General features: G+C 44.8%; 1 protein-coding gene across 1 annotated transcript; it reads left to right on the forward strand.

Annotated features, from left to right (window-relative positions):
- The first annotated feature begins 1111 nt into the window (after window positions 1-1111).
- TMEM17 (transmembrane protein 17) lies at window positions 1112-4813 on the forward strand. Its single transcript, XM_082755620.1, has 4 exons — window positions 1112-1235; window positions 3259-3362; window positions 3617-3730; window positions 4117-4813. Exons 1-4 carry the CDS (start codon window positions 1133-1135, stop codon window positions 4378-4380), a joined length of 585 nt encoding a protein of 194 aa, XP_082611746.1. The 5' UTR covers window positions 1112-1132; the 3' UTR covers window positions 4381-4813.
- The last annotated feature ends 11951 nt before the right edge of the window (window positions 4814-16764 follow it).

Consider the following 16764-nt stretch of genomic DNA (forward strand, 5'->3'; position numbering starts at 1 on the left):
TTTGTGCGGATCCCTGCTGCCACACACGTGTTTGGAGAACCCTTTGAACAGTATCTGTTGTCAATACCACATCGTTCATCAGCTCGATAGCCAAATGGATTTCTCAGAACTCATGCTTGTTTAGCTATCTTTCTCTGTAGTTCTCCCAGTGGGATAGAAAGAAATTAAATTTAAACTAGGCTTTAAATTATTTAGTCAGAGATAATTGAGTTTGGAAAGTCATACTAGAGAACGATCACCCAGGGAAGTAGCTAAATACAATTTGGGGAAAGGAGGGAGGAGACGGGAAAAGGATTTAGGAGATGGAACGGGAGTTGACATGACATACTATGTTCAGTAAAACCACAATTGTTACCAGCCCTCATAGTAAAGGGCACTAGCTGTTCTTTCCTTCAGGTCATGAGGAAAATAACTTTCTGGGCACATCCTTTCTCCTCAGAAGGAATCAGGCCCTAAGGGAAGCTGAAAAACCTGGTGAACAGACCACCTCATCTTGAGGTTTCGGACACAAAGTGATTGTTTTCCAAAGCAGGAACAAACAGAAATTGTTCTCATGCTAACAGCTTTTCTTAGTGCTGGGAGGGCATCCCATAAGGGACAAAACCTACCTGGAATAAAAAGTCTGCACTGCTGCTTTTATTAGTGACAGAGAGAGGCAGCCTCGAGGAGAGGGCATTTTGTGGAGAGCTGAGGGTCAGCCTCTTCTTGCAGGTACCTAGTGATAAAACTAGAGGGAATTGCCTCAATTTGCACCAGGGGAGGCTCAGGTTGTAAATTAGGAGACATTTCTCCTCAGAAATAGCCAGGCGCTGGGACAGGTTGCCCAGGGAGGTGGTGGAGTCACCATCCCTGGGGGCGTTCAAGGGAAGTTTGGACGTGGTGCTTGGGGACATGGTTTAGTGGTGACACTGGTGGTAGGGTGATGGTTGGGCCAGATGATCTGGGGGGGTCTTCTCCAACCCTGATGATGGTGTCACAAAACGAGCCTCACGGACATTGACTTTGAGCACGAACAGCTCCAAAATCGCACCACACGCTCTCAGCAGGAGCGCGGCGGCCGCCACCGCGCCTGCGCACCCCCGCCCCGTCGCCAGGGCGACGGCGGAGTCGCGACAAGCCGCTGCCTCGCAACATGTCGCTGCCCGAGCCGCTGAGGCGGCGGCTGGGCTCCTTCAGCCGCACCGTCTTCACCGACAGCCGCGGCGCCGCCCCGCCGCTCCCGGGAGAGCGCGCAGGTAAGCGGCCTGCCCGCAACAAACATGGCGGCGGCGGCTACCGGGGCGGGCGGGGAGCGCTTGCCAGCAACCAAGATGGCGGCGCCAAGCGGCGCCTGGCGGCCGTTGGGGCGGTTGTGGGCGGTGAGGGGAAGGCGCCGCTGTCCCAAAAATTGCGTAGGGGCGGGATGGCGGAGCTGGTGGCCCCAGCATGGAGGGGAGCCCCATCGCTCTCCTCCAAGCCCGGGCAACGCTGGTGGAAAGTGGAGATGCCCTGTACACGAGATCTGGTTTCACCGCCAATAATCTGGCGTGGTTTAGTGAATATTTTCTGGAGTAGAGCAAGCAGAGTTTCAGCATCACCCCACACTTAACGTGCTGTAGGCTTAGGGCTGGTTTCCTGGACTCTTAAAATACTCAACAGGATGATTTAAAGTCAGTTATACAGGATACTTACACCCACCTTAACAGCACTGGGAGAGCGTGCATGTGAAATACTACAGGTAAAATCCATTGTTACTCACACACCAGATACTCAGACCTCCAAAATAAAGTATAAAGGATTTATAGGGAACAACAAGAACAAATAAAACAACTGAGTTACTGGTGTAAGGTCAGTACCCCTGCACAGTTTGGACACAAGATACCCAAAGCTTGAAGAGGTACATTCATTAGGACAGCTGGAACAAATTCAGGTAGATAGTGAAACTGAAGTACCTATAGATTTTCATTCATTTGTAGATTGTAGCAAAGCGCTGATGCTTAAAAAAGGGATTATTAAACAAGGATATTGGTTGTCTTGCACTTTCTATTTCAGTACAAATTCCTGCCCCTCACACCCTACCCTTAAGGTCTGTCCTAGTTCTACTCCCAAATCCTCATCCCTTCCCACCTAGTGTAGTAGCTACCATGAATACTTCTGCAACTATCATAAAGACTTCTGGAACAGACTGTACCAGGCTGCATGTTGCTGGAATGGAAACAGGGATGCCAGACTGAGGTGGAACAAAGACAGGTATGAAAATGATTGGAAGATACGTAATGAGACAGTAATATCAGAAGAGAGGTGGTTCTGAGTCTGGAAGCAAAGAAGTGTAGCTGTCAGTCTGAGTTTCAATTAATGTCATAATTGTAGCAGACAGAAAACTTGAATACAAATCAACAGGTCACAACAAATACTTTCTAAACTTGCTTAGTTTTTAGTTAGTGCTTCTTAGTTAGAGTTTAGCTTCACTAATCAAGTGAGGAAATGTGTCTACATTTGGGGAAAATGTTAAAAATGGGATTGCTGGTAATGGAAGTAAATGGGTTGCAGTATCAGTTGACCATGGCAATAAAACTTCACCCATTAAAATGAACAATTCCCTTGGAATGACCTTTTAAATTTCTCCTTGTTTTCAGTCTAATCTTTTAAATCTATAATTAAATGGTAAATATAGAATTTACAGCCTGCAGAGTTCAATATTTACTGTTCTTTACATTGAAGAGAACAAAGTGTGTTGATACAGTCTTTAATGACTAAGTTTTAGTTTGACATGAATTTGAAATTCTTAACTCAAGAACTAAAAGCATTAATGGGTTTCTGCTCTCTAGCATTAAGTCCCTACACAAGATCATCTACAAAACGAGGATAATCATGTATTTACTTATTTCAACTTCGACCATTCTCTTAAGAACAGCAATAAAAATTACCACTTAATATTTCTGCAGTATCAGTGTACAGCAATACTTGAGCTAAGCCCATCAGTCAGACTGATTAGGTAGTAGCTTATGGCTTACTCCACAATCAGACACACAGCTTGAATTTACAATTAAGCAATAAAATTTCTGTATCCTGTATACTGGAAGTTACCTTAGATTCCAGAAAATACTGTAGCCTAAGATAGGGTAGTTCTTCTTCTTGATATGTGAAATTCCTTTTCTTAACATTTAACTTGATTCAGAAAGGTGTTAATGCTCTTGCTTGAAGCTAAGATGGAACATAATCTTTCTGTCTGAACTATGGTACAAACTAGGAGTGATAAAAGCTTCTGTTTATCTACAGATAGTGAAATAGTTTCCAGCTTACCACTACAGATGTCCCTCTATTTCAACGTTTATTTTTTCCCGTTTTGGTGGCTCAGCAGTGTTGTCATGCTCCAGCTGAAGGTAAGTCCTGAAGGAAAGTAGTTGTTTGTAAGTGTGATGTTTCTGAGCAAACACCTCCCTGTACAGAGATGGTGCTCACTGACGTTAGAATTTAGTAGGTTTATTTGGGATTTGCTTGAAACTGGAGGCTCAGGAGGATTTGAAAGCCAATACAACACTGTAAACTTACAGTAGCATACAGTTTTTTCATTTAACCACAGATGACATACTATGAAACAGCACGGCAGAAAATTCTACTCTCTTCTTCCCTCTAGTATGCAGTCCTGTCGGATTACTACAAGTTCATTCTGGTCACAGTCATGATCCTAGCCTCCCTAATAGAGATCATTCGACTGTACCTGGGATACATCGGCAACCTGCAGGAGAAGGTATGTTACTACACATACATGTTACTTTGTGTAGGAGAGCTTTCTGCAGTTGAACATAATTAAAATGGCGTGACAGTTCATTCAAGAGATTGTAAGTTGAGGTTATTTCTGATTTACAGCCTGCATCTTGTATTACCTTGGCACCAACTTCCATTAACTTCTGTGGACTCGAAGAAGTCCACCCTCAGAGGGGACCCCTCTCACTCCCCAAAACTGTTTTTCAGAAAATACAAGCACTGTTAAAACCATGGTATACAGAAATATTAAGCCGCCTCACTTTGCCATTTCACATTATTTCCTGTGTTTTAGAAGATTAAAAGTTACTGGTTTTGTGTTTTTTCATCCCCAGCTGCCAGTTTTTAAAAGGTGATATCTCCCTGTTACAGGTCCCTGAGCTGGCTGGGTTTTGGCTCCTGACTCTCCTCCTGCAGTTACCTATAATTCTCTTCTTGCTTTGTAACGAAGGTTTGAAAATCCTGCCACTGGAAAGATCAGTCAATATCATCTTTGCCCTCTTCCTAATCTTTCAAGTCATTGCAGCCTCTGCCACCCTGAAGAGAATGGTGAACAAACTGGCAACTCACTTCCGCCTTAATGAATTTGACAGGCTAGAGGAACACCCCGTGCGTGAATTTTACAGCCTGAGCTAAGACGAGAGTACAGTGTCCAGGACGAATAAGGACCCATGCTGAGGAGTTTCACATGACAAATACTGGCTGGGGATCACACACCAAGGGCCTGAGAAGCCAACAGAGGCAGTCCTCATGCTGCTACAGCTCTGGTTTTGTTTTGTTTGGTCGTTATCAATCTTCCTACTTCAGAGACATTAAAAAAAAATAGGTCTTGCTTAAGAGTCAACAGTAAGCCTCAGAGATGAGGTCCACACTGCAAGAAAAAAAAAAAAAATCATACCTTGCTGAGTGGACCAATTCATCTGTGCTCTGTTACTGCATGAAGTACCTACAGAGTAGGTTTGGTGGCTTTGACATTTTAAAAAAGTCACGTGCCATTTCTAAAGAACAGAAGACTATTTTCCTAACTGTTTGCACAGAAGTATTTTGTTTACAATAAATCTTTTGTACACGTTTGCATTGATAGCAGTTTTCTCTCTATTCTTCCAGGTGTTGTGGGTGTTTAAAGACTAGTATTGCAGTTAAGAAAAAAAACGAATAAGAACATAGGGAAAACTCAAGTCCCAGAAAGAACAGTAGGGATGCCAGTGATGAGACAGTAAGCAAAGACTAGAGTTTGAGGTGGTATTTAAGGTAATTCCAGCACTAGGAATTCCTTACTAACCAACTAAGAATCAAATTTTAAAAGTATTGTCTGGTCAGAACTCCTACGCTCCTATTCTTTGGTTTAGCTAGGGTTTTAATCATCAAGCCATTCAAAATGGATGGTGCAATTTTCTCACACAGGAGATCCAATAAGTCAGCAGTAACAAAATTATAGCCATTAAAAAAAATTGGCTTGTATCACTGAAGGCAGAGCATGTTTCTTGCAAGCCAGGACATACACCAAGGTCCTCTCATTCTTCTTTGTATTAATGTCTGGACTATCTTCAGTTTCAATAACAGCTCAGCATTACTGTTTCTTGTCAAGGTGGGATGAAAATCAGTAGTAAAATACATTTTCCATATGAATCCTTTGAGTTTTCAGTTGGGCGTGAGTATTCAGTTTTCTGGAGCTGGCACAAACATCCAGACTGCTCAAAGTAAGGTAAAGTAGTCTTATGTGAAAAAAGGCACAGTATACTTAAAGCTGTTGCACATTTAAAGCCCAAAGAACCTATAGCAAAAAGAAGGCATTTATCTTCGTTTCACGTATTTGTTTTTCAATGCATGAGTGAATGGTGTTATTCACTGTATGAGTGAACTCATACAATTCTACTAAATTTTCTTCCTTTTTTTCCCCATTTTGTTACAGTAAAGCATATATTATCAAAGCACATACTCCTTTGCTTTAAAACAAACTATGACTACTGCCAACAACAGAATTAGCTGTCCTGCAGAAAAAGAATTTCTCTGTGATAGTCTCTAAGAAGCTCTCACGATTACTATGAAGTATTTGAAGCCCATCACCTAAAATCTGCAAGATGAAGCGAGGTTTAAGTTAGATCAGTTGAAAAACAGTTTTACAGCATTAGAAACTCCTTGTAAAAAGATTTGTAACTGATGCAATATAAAAATGTGTAACATTCCTATCAGCTACACTACTGCACAGGGCCAGGGCCAGGGCTGATGAGGTACAGGAGAAGCTTGGTAAGATCCATTACAGTAACAGATAACAGCATAATGGGTCCTGACAGGCCAAATAAATATCAAAAACCTTTTTTCTCCTGTAATTGTGGAGCATAACTCAGATGTCTTAGTGCCCCTGTAGCTATACAGCCTCTTCCTGGCCCAGTGCAATGGGTCTAATACCGGAGGCTGCCATTCTTGGCAGAGGATGGGGGGTAGACCTCCAAGGAGCTCACCTCCACCACTAGGAAAACCTGGCTGTTACAGAAATACAGGTTAACAAACTGCATTACGAATGTTGAGCCCTGCTAGCTTGCAATGCCTTCCAATAATTTGTTGAAAACATAGGGAGTCAAATCAGCATCTTTTTCTTACGTGCACCTGATCTCCAGATCTGCCCTTGATCTCATTAACAGCACAACCATCAAACTTAGAAGAAAGTTTAGGGCAGTTGCCATCCCTCCTGCCCTGCATGTAGCTTGCCTGTTCTCCTTGTTAAAATCCCACTGTGGGACAGGGCAAATGTTACCAGGGAGGTACACTAAAACGGTACAGTAAACCAAGCTCTGAAGAGACAATATACCCATAGTAATCCGATCTCTTGCCTTAACTAGGGAATGCCACATTCTTTGGTTTTCTTCCCTGTATCACCTTAAAAAGTTTTTAATGTTAAACTCTGTTGTAAGATAAGAGTGTAACGTTGGGAGTGTTTTTGACACCAAATACATCACATACAACATGATAAGGACCGAAAAAAAGCTAGCTATGCACCAATGCTGACAACAAGGAAGTGGCCTCAAGGCTTAAGGCTGAGAGACACGGTTCAAAATCCTTGCTTTTAGTGATAAGGAAGCCATAGGCTTGGAAGATCAAATTGCCATGGAAGACAATTATCAGGAGCCAAAGATACAGGGATACACACCTCTTCGCTAGAGAGACAGAATATCGATGAGGTGAATACAGAGAACAGCATCCAGAGAAGCACTGTTAGAAATAAGAGTTGCCTGGAAATGCTAAAGGGTGGAAACCAGCCTGAGACATGAAGCTTCAGCAATAATTTTGATCAGTCGAAGATCTCTGGACCGTCGCTACTCAGGTTTCATACCAGACCTGTTAGTCTTTTTCTAACGTCATCATTACCATCTTGAACATTTAGTTATGAAGAAAGCCTGCAAGTGCTTAGAAACTTACATCACAGTCCACAGGTGTATTTTTCCCTGTGAGTTTCCCCACTACTCACATACCCAGAGAGAGGAGACAGTTATGAGTGCTCCAGAAAGACAGAACAACAAATGCAGAATGCACTAGGACTTCTTCACCATTTGCTAAATCTGGCAGGGACTGGTGAGACTTCAAACAGGCATCACTTCCCTCCAGCACATCAACCACACCACACAGCTTGGTGTCATCAGCAAGCTTGCTGAGGATGCACTTGATCTCACTGTCCATGTCACCAACAAAAATGTTAAACAGCACCAGTCCCAATATTGACCCCCTGAGGAACACCACTCGTCACTGATCTCCACTTGGACGTTGAGCCGTTGACCACAACTCTTTGAGTGTGACCACCCAGCAGTCCATCCATCAAGTCCATGTCTCTCCAGTTTAGGGAGAAGGAGATCATGGGGGACAGTGTTGAATGCTTCACACTAGTCCAGGTAGATGATGTCAACCAGTGCTGTAACCCCACTGTAGAAGTGCAACAGATTTGTCCAGCACAACCTGTCCTTAGTGAAGTCATGCTGGCTGTCACCAGTCAACTCCTTATTTTCCTTGTGCCTTAGCATATTTTTGAGGACAATCTGTTCCATGCTCTTGCCAGGCACAGAGCTGAGACTGACTGGCCTATACTTGCCTTTTCTCTTCCTTTTTTCCCCCCCTTTTTAAAAATGGAGGTTATGTTTCTCGTGTTCTAGTCAGGGAGATTTTCATTCGACTGCCATGTCTTCTTAAATGTAATCGTGGCTTAGCAACTACATCCACCAGTTCCCTGGGGACTCCTGGATGCATCTCATCACCTGAGAGCTATTGATAGCTTTCCCTTCACAGGCAATATCTTTGAACAGCAGAAGTCTCCATACAGAACTCAACCCTACATTATTTCATTTTATGAAGTTAACTGTTAGGAAAGGTCAACAGCCAGTTTGAAATGAAATCTGTACTTCAATTTTCTTCTTTGGTTAAAGGAAGAACAGGCATATTACCTTAAAATGCTATTTTTAGCTTTCTGATCAATTTGATGGAGTATTTTGTATTCAAGGGTATAGTTGCTGAGTTGTTAAAACCTGAAGTCAGCATTCATTCCTTGTCAGAAATAGACTTTTGTTAAAGGATTTTTTTAAATAGTATCTGGACTTCCGAGAAGGTGAAATTAAATTTGGAAGAGGATTCACTTATGCACCTCACTTAGGCCAATCTGATAAGGCAGACGTGAGAGAAGGGACAGATTTGATAAAGACAATTTATGGAAGAAGGGGTGCAGCATTAACCTTCCTGTACCAACAATTCACTCTTACAGATTGCTGAAAGATTTGTACCCAGAAGAGTGAGGTCATACATTTCACTCTTGCCTTTGTCTCTTATAAACTAGAATAGAGTTTGTGTTAATCTTTAAATAGTCAATGAAGCCGGTAGAATCTGCACCATTACATGGTCTGATAAGGCATTCAGTCAATAGTCCTGTTTGATAGCTGGGTGAGGCTCCAGAGATCATTTATTTTGGAAGAACTAATTTCGTTTCTCTAGGACAAAGATCAGACAGCAGCAATTAAAAAGAACTTTGTTCAGTGCTTTGAATAAAGCAAAGATAATAGAGAGGTCTTCTGCAGGAGGCAGGCGAAGCAGTATATAAGGGTCAACTGATAAGAACAAGAAAAAAACTATGACAGAATATATAGGTTCAAGAAGTGTAACGCTGAGGGAAAATCACTATGTTGATGATAGATGCCACTGAAAGAGCAGAGGATTTATTAGAAGGAAATAAGTGTGCTGAGAGTTACTGGCTTGAAATCTTACAGGGATTCAGAGGAAACACATGATTTAATATTAAAGTTAAATTAAGCAGCAGCTTACAGGATACAGTTCCACATTCACTAAGTAAATGCAACTCATGCAGCTTGTTACAAAGGAACGTCTTCTATACACCATGCAATCCAAGATTTGAAAGTAATAAAAACACCATCCTTGGGAAGCACATACTAGCCAGAAGACATGAACACGACAGGGAACCCATAGGGAACAACAGAACAAGGCTGGCAGACAGCTGCAAACATGATCATGCTAAGACCTGTGGCTTCCCCAGTGAGCTTAGGAAGTATTACTGACTTCCTTCAGAGCTGCCTTGAGCATCCAGTGATAGGGAAGGAGCTCCCACAGTCTATGAAAAGAAAACACTGTTGTTCTTTAAGGGATAGAAAAGACCCTTCATTATTCACATTTGGTAGAGCTATGCAACTTCCAAGTCAAAAATTCAAACAAAAATGCTTGAGCCATTAATTACCGTGTTCTCAGTTTATTCAAACCATCCCTCAAGCTAAATTCTTTAAGGTGAGAAGAACATCAGATACCCTTGTTCCCAGTCACTCACATTGCTAACACTGAGGAGATTGATTTAATTCACATTACACAGAGAAAGCGTGTGGCAGGCTGGAGCTTCAGCCTCTCCTGTCCCATGCAGCTGCTGGTCCCCAGTTGCTTAAAGAGGAACCTACAGCTCACAACCCCTATGTATGATTCTGGATCAACGTAGTTGATCTCCTGTTTGAACTACAAAGGATTCCAGGTTTGAATTATTTGTTTTTGAAAACACCTCAGTTTGAAAATGAAAGCTTACCACAACCCAAAGTGCTGGAACTGATTGGACAACAACCCTTTGAACAACACCTTCACTTTCAGATTCAAATCCTGAAAAAACCTAAAGGTCACTCACTTTTTTCACACGACTCAGCATGGTTAGCAAGACAAAACAAAAACCAATCAGTTTAAAAAAAATAAAAGGGCATTGCTAAGGATCTTCCTAACATCACACAAACCACCCCAGCAGCCTATAAAGACTTCCCAGAATTAGTGGGGTAGGAAAACCTTCAGAATGTAGCAGACACATCATATGTGCACTTTAGTCAGACTTCCCCATTATTCTGAATATAGCAACAACTGCTTGGGGTGTCCTAAAGCACAGCTAAGCTGACTGAATAGAGACAGCACTGACAGAAAAACTTCAAGGTCACCATGCCCTTCAAAAAAATACCTTTGGAAGTTCCAAAGAGTCGAAGGGGGAAGGGGCTAAAACCAGGCACGCCGGTGAAGACCTAAGGGATGGTGTGCTAGAATCAGAGGGGCTGTGTGCCAGTGAGGTCCTTCGGTCAGATCCACAAGGTGCTGAGTGTAAGGAGACGCACCTGAAGTGCTTCTACACAAACGCACGCAGTATGAGGAATAAAATGGATGAGCTAGAAGTCCTGGCCCAGTCCCGCAACTACGACATCATCGGCATAAGCGAAACCTGGTGGGATGAGTCCTGTGACTGGGGTGTTGCGATAGATGGTTACAGGCTCTTCAGGAGGGACAGGCAGGGTAGGCGAGGTGGTGGGGTGCCGATGTATGTGAAGCAGGGGCTGGACTGTGTGGAACTTCAGGTCGGCAATTGCAAAGTTGAGAGCCTCTGGGTAAGGATCAAGGGACGAACGAATAAAGGGGATGTCGTTGTGGGAGTCTATTACAGACCGCCTGGCCAGGACGATAGCGCCGATAAATTATTCTTTACAGAACTAAGAGAGGCCTTGAGATTAACTCCCCTTGTCCTTATGGGGGACTTCAACTTGCCGGACGTTAACTGGGAGTGCCACACGGCTGACACGAGCAAGTCCAGGAGATTCATGAAGCACCTAGATGATAACTTCTTGGTGCAGGTGCTAACGGAGCCAACTAGGAAAGGTGCCCTCCTAGACCTGTTGCTAGAAAACAGAGAGGGTCTGGTGGGAGATGTGGTGATTGGTGGCCGCCTTGGACATAGCGACCATGAAGTGGTTGAGTTCAAAATTTACGGTGACAGAAGGAAAAGTGCCACCAAAACCTCATCCCTAGATATGGGGAAAGCGGACTTCAGGCTGCTCAGGGAACTAGTCAGCAAGGTCCCCTGGGAAACTGCTCTTGAAGGCCTCGATGTCCACCAGTGCTGGTCACTCTTTAAGTGATGCCTCCTAGAAGCACAAGATCAGGCAATTCCTAAATATCGCAAGTCAGGCAGGCGGGGCAGGAGGCCGGCGTGGCTGACCAGGAACGTTCTAATGGAGATTAGGCGGAAACAGAGAGTGTTTCGCTACTGGAAGGAGGGCCAGGCGTCATGGAAAGAATACAGGGATGCTGTTCGTGTTTGTAGGGAGAAAGTTCGTGTGGCCAAAGCACAGCTAGAGTTGAAGCTGGCTGTGTCTGTGAGAGAAAATAAAAAGGGTTTTTTTAGATATGTGAACGGAAAAAGGAGAACTAAAGAATACATAGGGCTGCTCCTTGATAGGGAAGGTCTCCTCACAGACAATGACATAGGCAAAGCAGAGACGCTTAACGCCTTCTTTGCCTCTGTCTTCAGTGCCGATGATGGGCTTCGGGACCCAGGGTGCCCTGAGCTGGAGGACCGGGACGGTGGGGATGACAAACTCCCAACCAACCCTGAACGTGTGCGGGATTTGCTACTCCACCTGGATCCCTACAAGTCCATGGGTCCGGATGGGATTCATCCCCGGGTGCTGAAAGAGCTGGCGGACGTCATCGCGGAACCTCTCTCAATTATTTTTCAATGATCCTGGGAATTTGGAGAGGTCCCGGTAGACTGGAAGCTGGCAAATGTTGTGCCGATTTTCAAGAAGGGTCAGAAAGAAGACCCTAGCAATTACAGGCCTGTCAGTCTCACGTCAGTGCCTGGTAAAATCATGGAGAAGATGGTTCTCGAACTTATTGAGGCGCACCTGGGGGACAAAGCAGTCATTGGTCCCAGCCAGCATGGGTTTGTGAAGGGTAGGTCCTGCCTAACTAACCTGATTTCCTTTTATGATAAGATCACCCGTATGGTGGACCAAGGGAAACCAGCTGATGTGATTTTTTTGGACTTCAGCAAGGCTTTTGACATGGTTTCCCATAGGATCCTACTGGACAAAATGTCCACCATACAACTAAATAAAAACATCATACGATGGGTGAGCAATTGGCTAACGGGCAGGGCCCAAAGGGTTATGGTAAATGGAGCTGCGTCAGGCTGGCGGGCGGTCACCAGTGGGGTCCCTCAAGGCTCCATTTTAGGGCCGGTACTTTTCAATATTTTTATAAACGATCTGGATGTAGGAATAGAGGGTATTTTGAGCAAGTTTGCTGATGACACCAAACTTGGAGGAGTTGTGGACTCGAATGAGGGTGCAAAGGCCTTGCAGAGGGATCTGGATAGGTTGGAGAGCTGGGCGATCACCAACCGCATGAAGTTCAATAAGAGCAAGTGCCGGGTCCTGCACCTGGGACGGGGAAACCCTGGCTGCACGTACAGACTGGGCGATGAGACGCTGGAGAGCAGCCTAGAAGAGAGGGATCTGGGGGTCGTGGTAGACAGCAAGTTGAATACGAGCCAGCAGTGTGCCCTGGCAGCCAGGAGGGCCAACCGTGTCCTGGGGTGCATCAAGCACGGCATCGCTAGTAGGTCAAGGGAGGTGATTGTCCCGCTCTACTCTGCGCTGGTGCGGCCTCACCTCGAGTACTGTGTGCAGTTCTGGGCACCACAGTATAAAAAGGACATGAAACTGTTGGAGAGTGTCCAGAGGAGGGCTATGAAGATGGTGAAAGGCCTTGAGGGGAAGACGTACGAAGAACGGCTGAGGTCACTGGGCCTGTTCAGCCTGGAGAAGAGGAGGCTGAGGGGAGACCTCATCACAGTCTACAACTTCCTCGTAAGGGGGTGTCGAGAGGCAGGAGACCTTTTCTCCATTAACACCAGTGACAGGACCCGCGGGAACGGGGTTAAGCTGAGGCAGGGGAAATTTAGGCTGGACGTCAGGAGGGGGTTCTTCACAGAGAGGGTGGTTGCACACTGGAACAGGCTCCCCAGGGAAGTGGTCACTGCACCGAGCCTGTCTGAATTTAAGAAGAGATTGGACTGTGAACTTAGTCACATGGTCTGAACTTTTGGGTAGACCTGTGCGGTGTCAAGAGTTGGACTTGATGATCCTTAAGGGTCCCTTCCAACTCAGGATATTCTATGATTCTATGATTCTATGATTCCTAGCATCGGTCAGCCATGACAAAGCTACATTCCTTGGGCAACAGGCTTCAATCAAGAACATAAGCCAGAGCTCCTGAGAAAAATTACACCACCTTGGAAAGTCACCACCAGAAGAACAAATGTTGTAATAGCAGGGAAGAAGGGTTAAATAGCCTCAGTCTTCACCGCAGCTGGGAACAACTTCAGGAGTGTCTTGCAACCCTGATTAAAAGAACTCAAAAATCAGAGTTAGGGGGTTGAATGGAGACAGCTGTGTGGGATACTCTGGGTGTAGCTGTGGCCCTTGAGCAGATATCTCCTCATGCCCCACATACACGGGTACCAGGGGACTGTCCTGGTGAACCACTCTGGTCTGCCCTATTGAGGGGCATGTGATGGGAGTAAGTACACTCAGCTGATGTGTCCCACCACAAAGAAACACTACTCAGTTGTATCTCACTTGTATCATCAGACAATGATTTCCTTTCAATTTATTTATTTTTTTAAACCAATCACACCACAAGAAATGAGATCTTACGTGTTAGTCATTAAAAAGCTAAGACACTGTGCCTGAAAACGTGTGTGTAATCCTCAAATAGAAAAACAACTCCCCCTTCCACCTCTATGCAATATATACAGTCTTGTGCTACGAGTGCAAGCAAATGAACACTTCCCACTACATACACACATTAACTTTTAGCCAGCAAGAGGGATTATTAAATAATCAGCCATTTATTCAGAACTCAGTGATTTCATCTGCCAAGAATAAATCACAGCTTGTCCAGTTATTTTGATAGAGCTGCTTTGGCTGACAGATAGCAGAAGCAACACGCCGCTTCTCCAAAGACACTTGCTTTCACATGTTAGCATCCTAGTAGCAGAGTGACGGTGCTGTGCAAGCTCTATTTCTCTAAATAAAAAGGCACCATCCTGCTAGGATTGCCTTGACCCCCACTTCTGGGCTTGAGGTGGGATCTGCATGGTTAGCATGCTGCATATCTGCAGCGATGTCCTGGCTGAACACACACAGAGAGGTGGGACCACACGGAGGCTCCCTGTTCTTTCACCACTGCCACCAGTAATGGAAACATTTCCAGGTTGCTGACTTTGGAGAATATTGAATTTTTCCTCTTCCCCAGTCAGAGAGAATGCAATCCCGTCTGCTTAAATCAGGCTCCCGGTATTAGCTACCTGCCCGCCTTTGTATGTGACCACCTCTCAGACTGAGCAAGCACAGAGGGCGGCCACAAATTTCCTAGAACTGGGGTGTGTGGAAAAAATTAAAAAGCTCTAAAAGCCAGGAAAATAAAATGGACAAACATTGAATTACAAAAATCCTGATAAGGCAGCAGCAAAAGGATTAGGCAGGCTGGTCGCAGTCAGCAACAGTGAAATGTGACACAATAAAAATTCGGTTATTGAGTTAGGACCGCCCTAGGATACAAAAGACTGAAATGAAGGAAAGCTCTGGATTACTTTGTTCTTGAATATTGATTTTTTTTTTTTTTCAGAAGCATGAAGCATGAAATATTACAGCGATAAGCAGAGATAGGGAAAGAAAAATAACCGAGGAATAGTCTGTAAGGGATTGTTTAAGATGCGCTGAACGAGTAATTCGGTTCAGTCCTAAACATCCCCTGCACCATATTTGCCCACGTTCACATTTGTCAGTACGGCTTTAATTATGTTGCAAAAGGACTGGTGCTGGTCCAGAAAGGCAAGAGAGCAGCAGTACGGCTCCCCTTGCTCCCCAGACACCTTCTGTGTTTGCGTGGTCATTCCTCCCACCCCAAAGTCCATCCCCAGCACAGGGCAGCTCTGGGACCAGAGATGCTCTTCCACTGCCCCCAGCACAAATGCGACCCCTGGTGCTGCTGTCAATAGGGATATGAACTGATACTAAAACTCTGACAGAAAGATGGACCCTCAGCAGGGACCCACGGAAGGGTTATATTTGTGTTTTTAATTTCACCATATGGCCAGCTGCCACTGCTGTAGGCTGCCCAGGCTGTGTTGCTGGCAGCTAATCAGGCAGCCAGCAGCTTGAATTTTGTGTGCTGGCTGTCAGCCAGTTGCTGATATCCTGGCCCTGCGTGGTCACCAGCTGTGACAGGAGCTTGAGCAGGACCTCTGCATCCCACCTTCCTTCATGCTACCGCAGCACGTGTCCCAGAACAAAAGCAAAAACAGAGCAAGCAGAGCTGAGGACGTACATCGTCCCACTTGGGTGAGAAATCAGGTGTCTTCCTGCAACCCCAGCACCCTGGGTAAGCACAGCTCATTTCTCATGACACCTGCAGAAAACCAGTGACCTCAAACAGTATCAGCTGAAATCTCTTCATCCTCAAAAGGTGTTTGCACTGTTTTATTTTTTTTTTCAGAAGTCCAGACACTCAGAAATTGATATTGCTCTGTTTCAAGCAAAAGAAATATATATATATATATATATATATATATATATATATTATTAAAAGAAAAAAAAATAAACCTTTCAGGGAGAAAAGAGAGAGAGGTATTTTCCTGGGAAAAAAAAGAAAAAAAAATCCATAGCCACACTTCCTAACTAGAGCAGAAAGACCTTCCCTCTCTGCACAGCAGCTCTTTCAGGTAAGATCTCTGCCCATCGCCCTGCTGAACAAATGATTAAATAATAAATAATTCCTGCTTCTTCATGCTTAGAGGATCGGGAATTTTAGAGAAATTGCATAGTGCTTTGAGCCACTTTACTGCTTTGTTAGCACTTCTGCAATCAGGCAGTGAACGAGTGCCAGCGTGGGTCTGAAGGCTGCTGGACCCTCCTCCCCTGAATGCCCAAAGACTTCCAAGCTGGCTCTGCTCACCCCATGCCCTGCACGATGCAGCACCTCCCATTTTATACCATCAGATCGCCATCCCACAGGAAAGGCATCCAGAATACACCGTGTCCCTAATTTTTACACTACCAGGAGAATGAGATGCTTTTCCAGGCACACGTGGCTCGGCCCTCTGGAAAACCCAGTGCTGTTCATCTGAAGAACAAGCACGTGCAGCTGGTTCGGTGCCTCAGCTCGGGTGCCCACGCTGGCATGCTTTGCAGTGACAGCACTGTTATTTAGCACCCATTTAACAGAGGTATGCTGCCAAACACCAAGTTTGTCCTGTTCTCAGTTCTGCATGATTTTGGTGTGTTAGACGTGAGCAGTGTTTTTCGGAGCTGTGTTCAGGACCATTCTCAGGGTCTTTTTTGCGCGAACAAAACCAGAAGCATCAGCTTCACTGTCAGCAGCATGCACTTACATGGATGCTGTTGCCTGGACCCTTTTGGAAGAAAAATAATTGCTGGAAATATCTTCTATTCTGTTTTCTGCCAGCAGAGGGGCAGCCCAGCTTTCTCTCTCACTAGCAATGTAAGAAATCCCTGTTGTAATATCTAGTGCTCATTATCCTCGTTGATAGCTTCCTGATCCTTTGCAATGTATGAGGAAGCTGTAGCAGGAGAGCAAGCACTCACAGCTTCAGTGGATTGGGCTTTAACTCGCTGCTGAGGCTTCCCAAGTCATCTAAACCCTCTATCTCAG

The sequence above is a fragment of the Aythya marila genome (genome assembly GCF_965140915.1).
Source record: "Aythya marila genome assembly, chromosome: 3".
In the NCBI taxonomy this organism is placed as follows: Eukaryota; Metazoa; Chordata; class Aves; order Anseriformes; family Anatidae; genus Aythya; species Aythya marila.

What these genes read in the sequence shown, in the direction of transcription:
- TMEM17 (XM_082755620.1), top strand. Translation starts at nt 1,133, where the DNA reads ATGTCGCTGCCCGAGCCGCTGAGGCGGCGGCTGGGCTCCTTCAGCCGC. An exon ending in TTGTCATGCTCCAGCTGAAG is followed by an intron (nt 3,363 to 3,616) that starts GTAAGTCCTGAA and finishes TCTTCCCTCTAG; the next exon opens with TATGCAGTCCTGTCGGATTA. An exon ending in TCGGCAACCTGCAGGAGAAG is followed by an intron (nt 3,731 to 4,116) that starts GTATGTTACTAC and finishes TCCCTGTTACAG; the next exon opens with GTCCCTGAGCTGGCTGGGTT.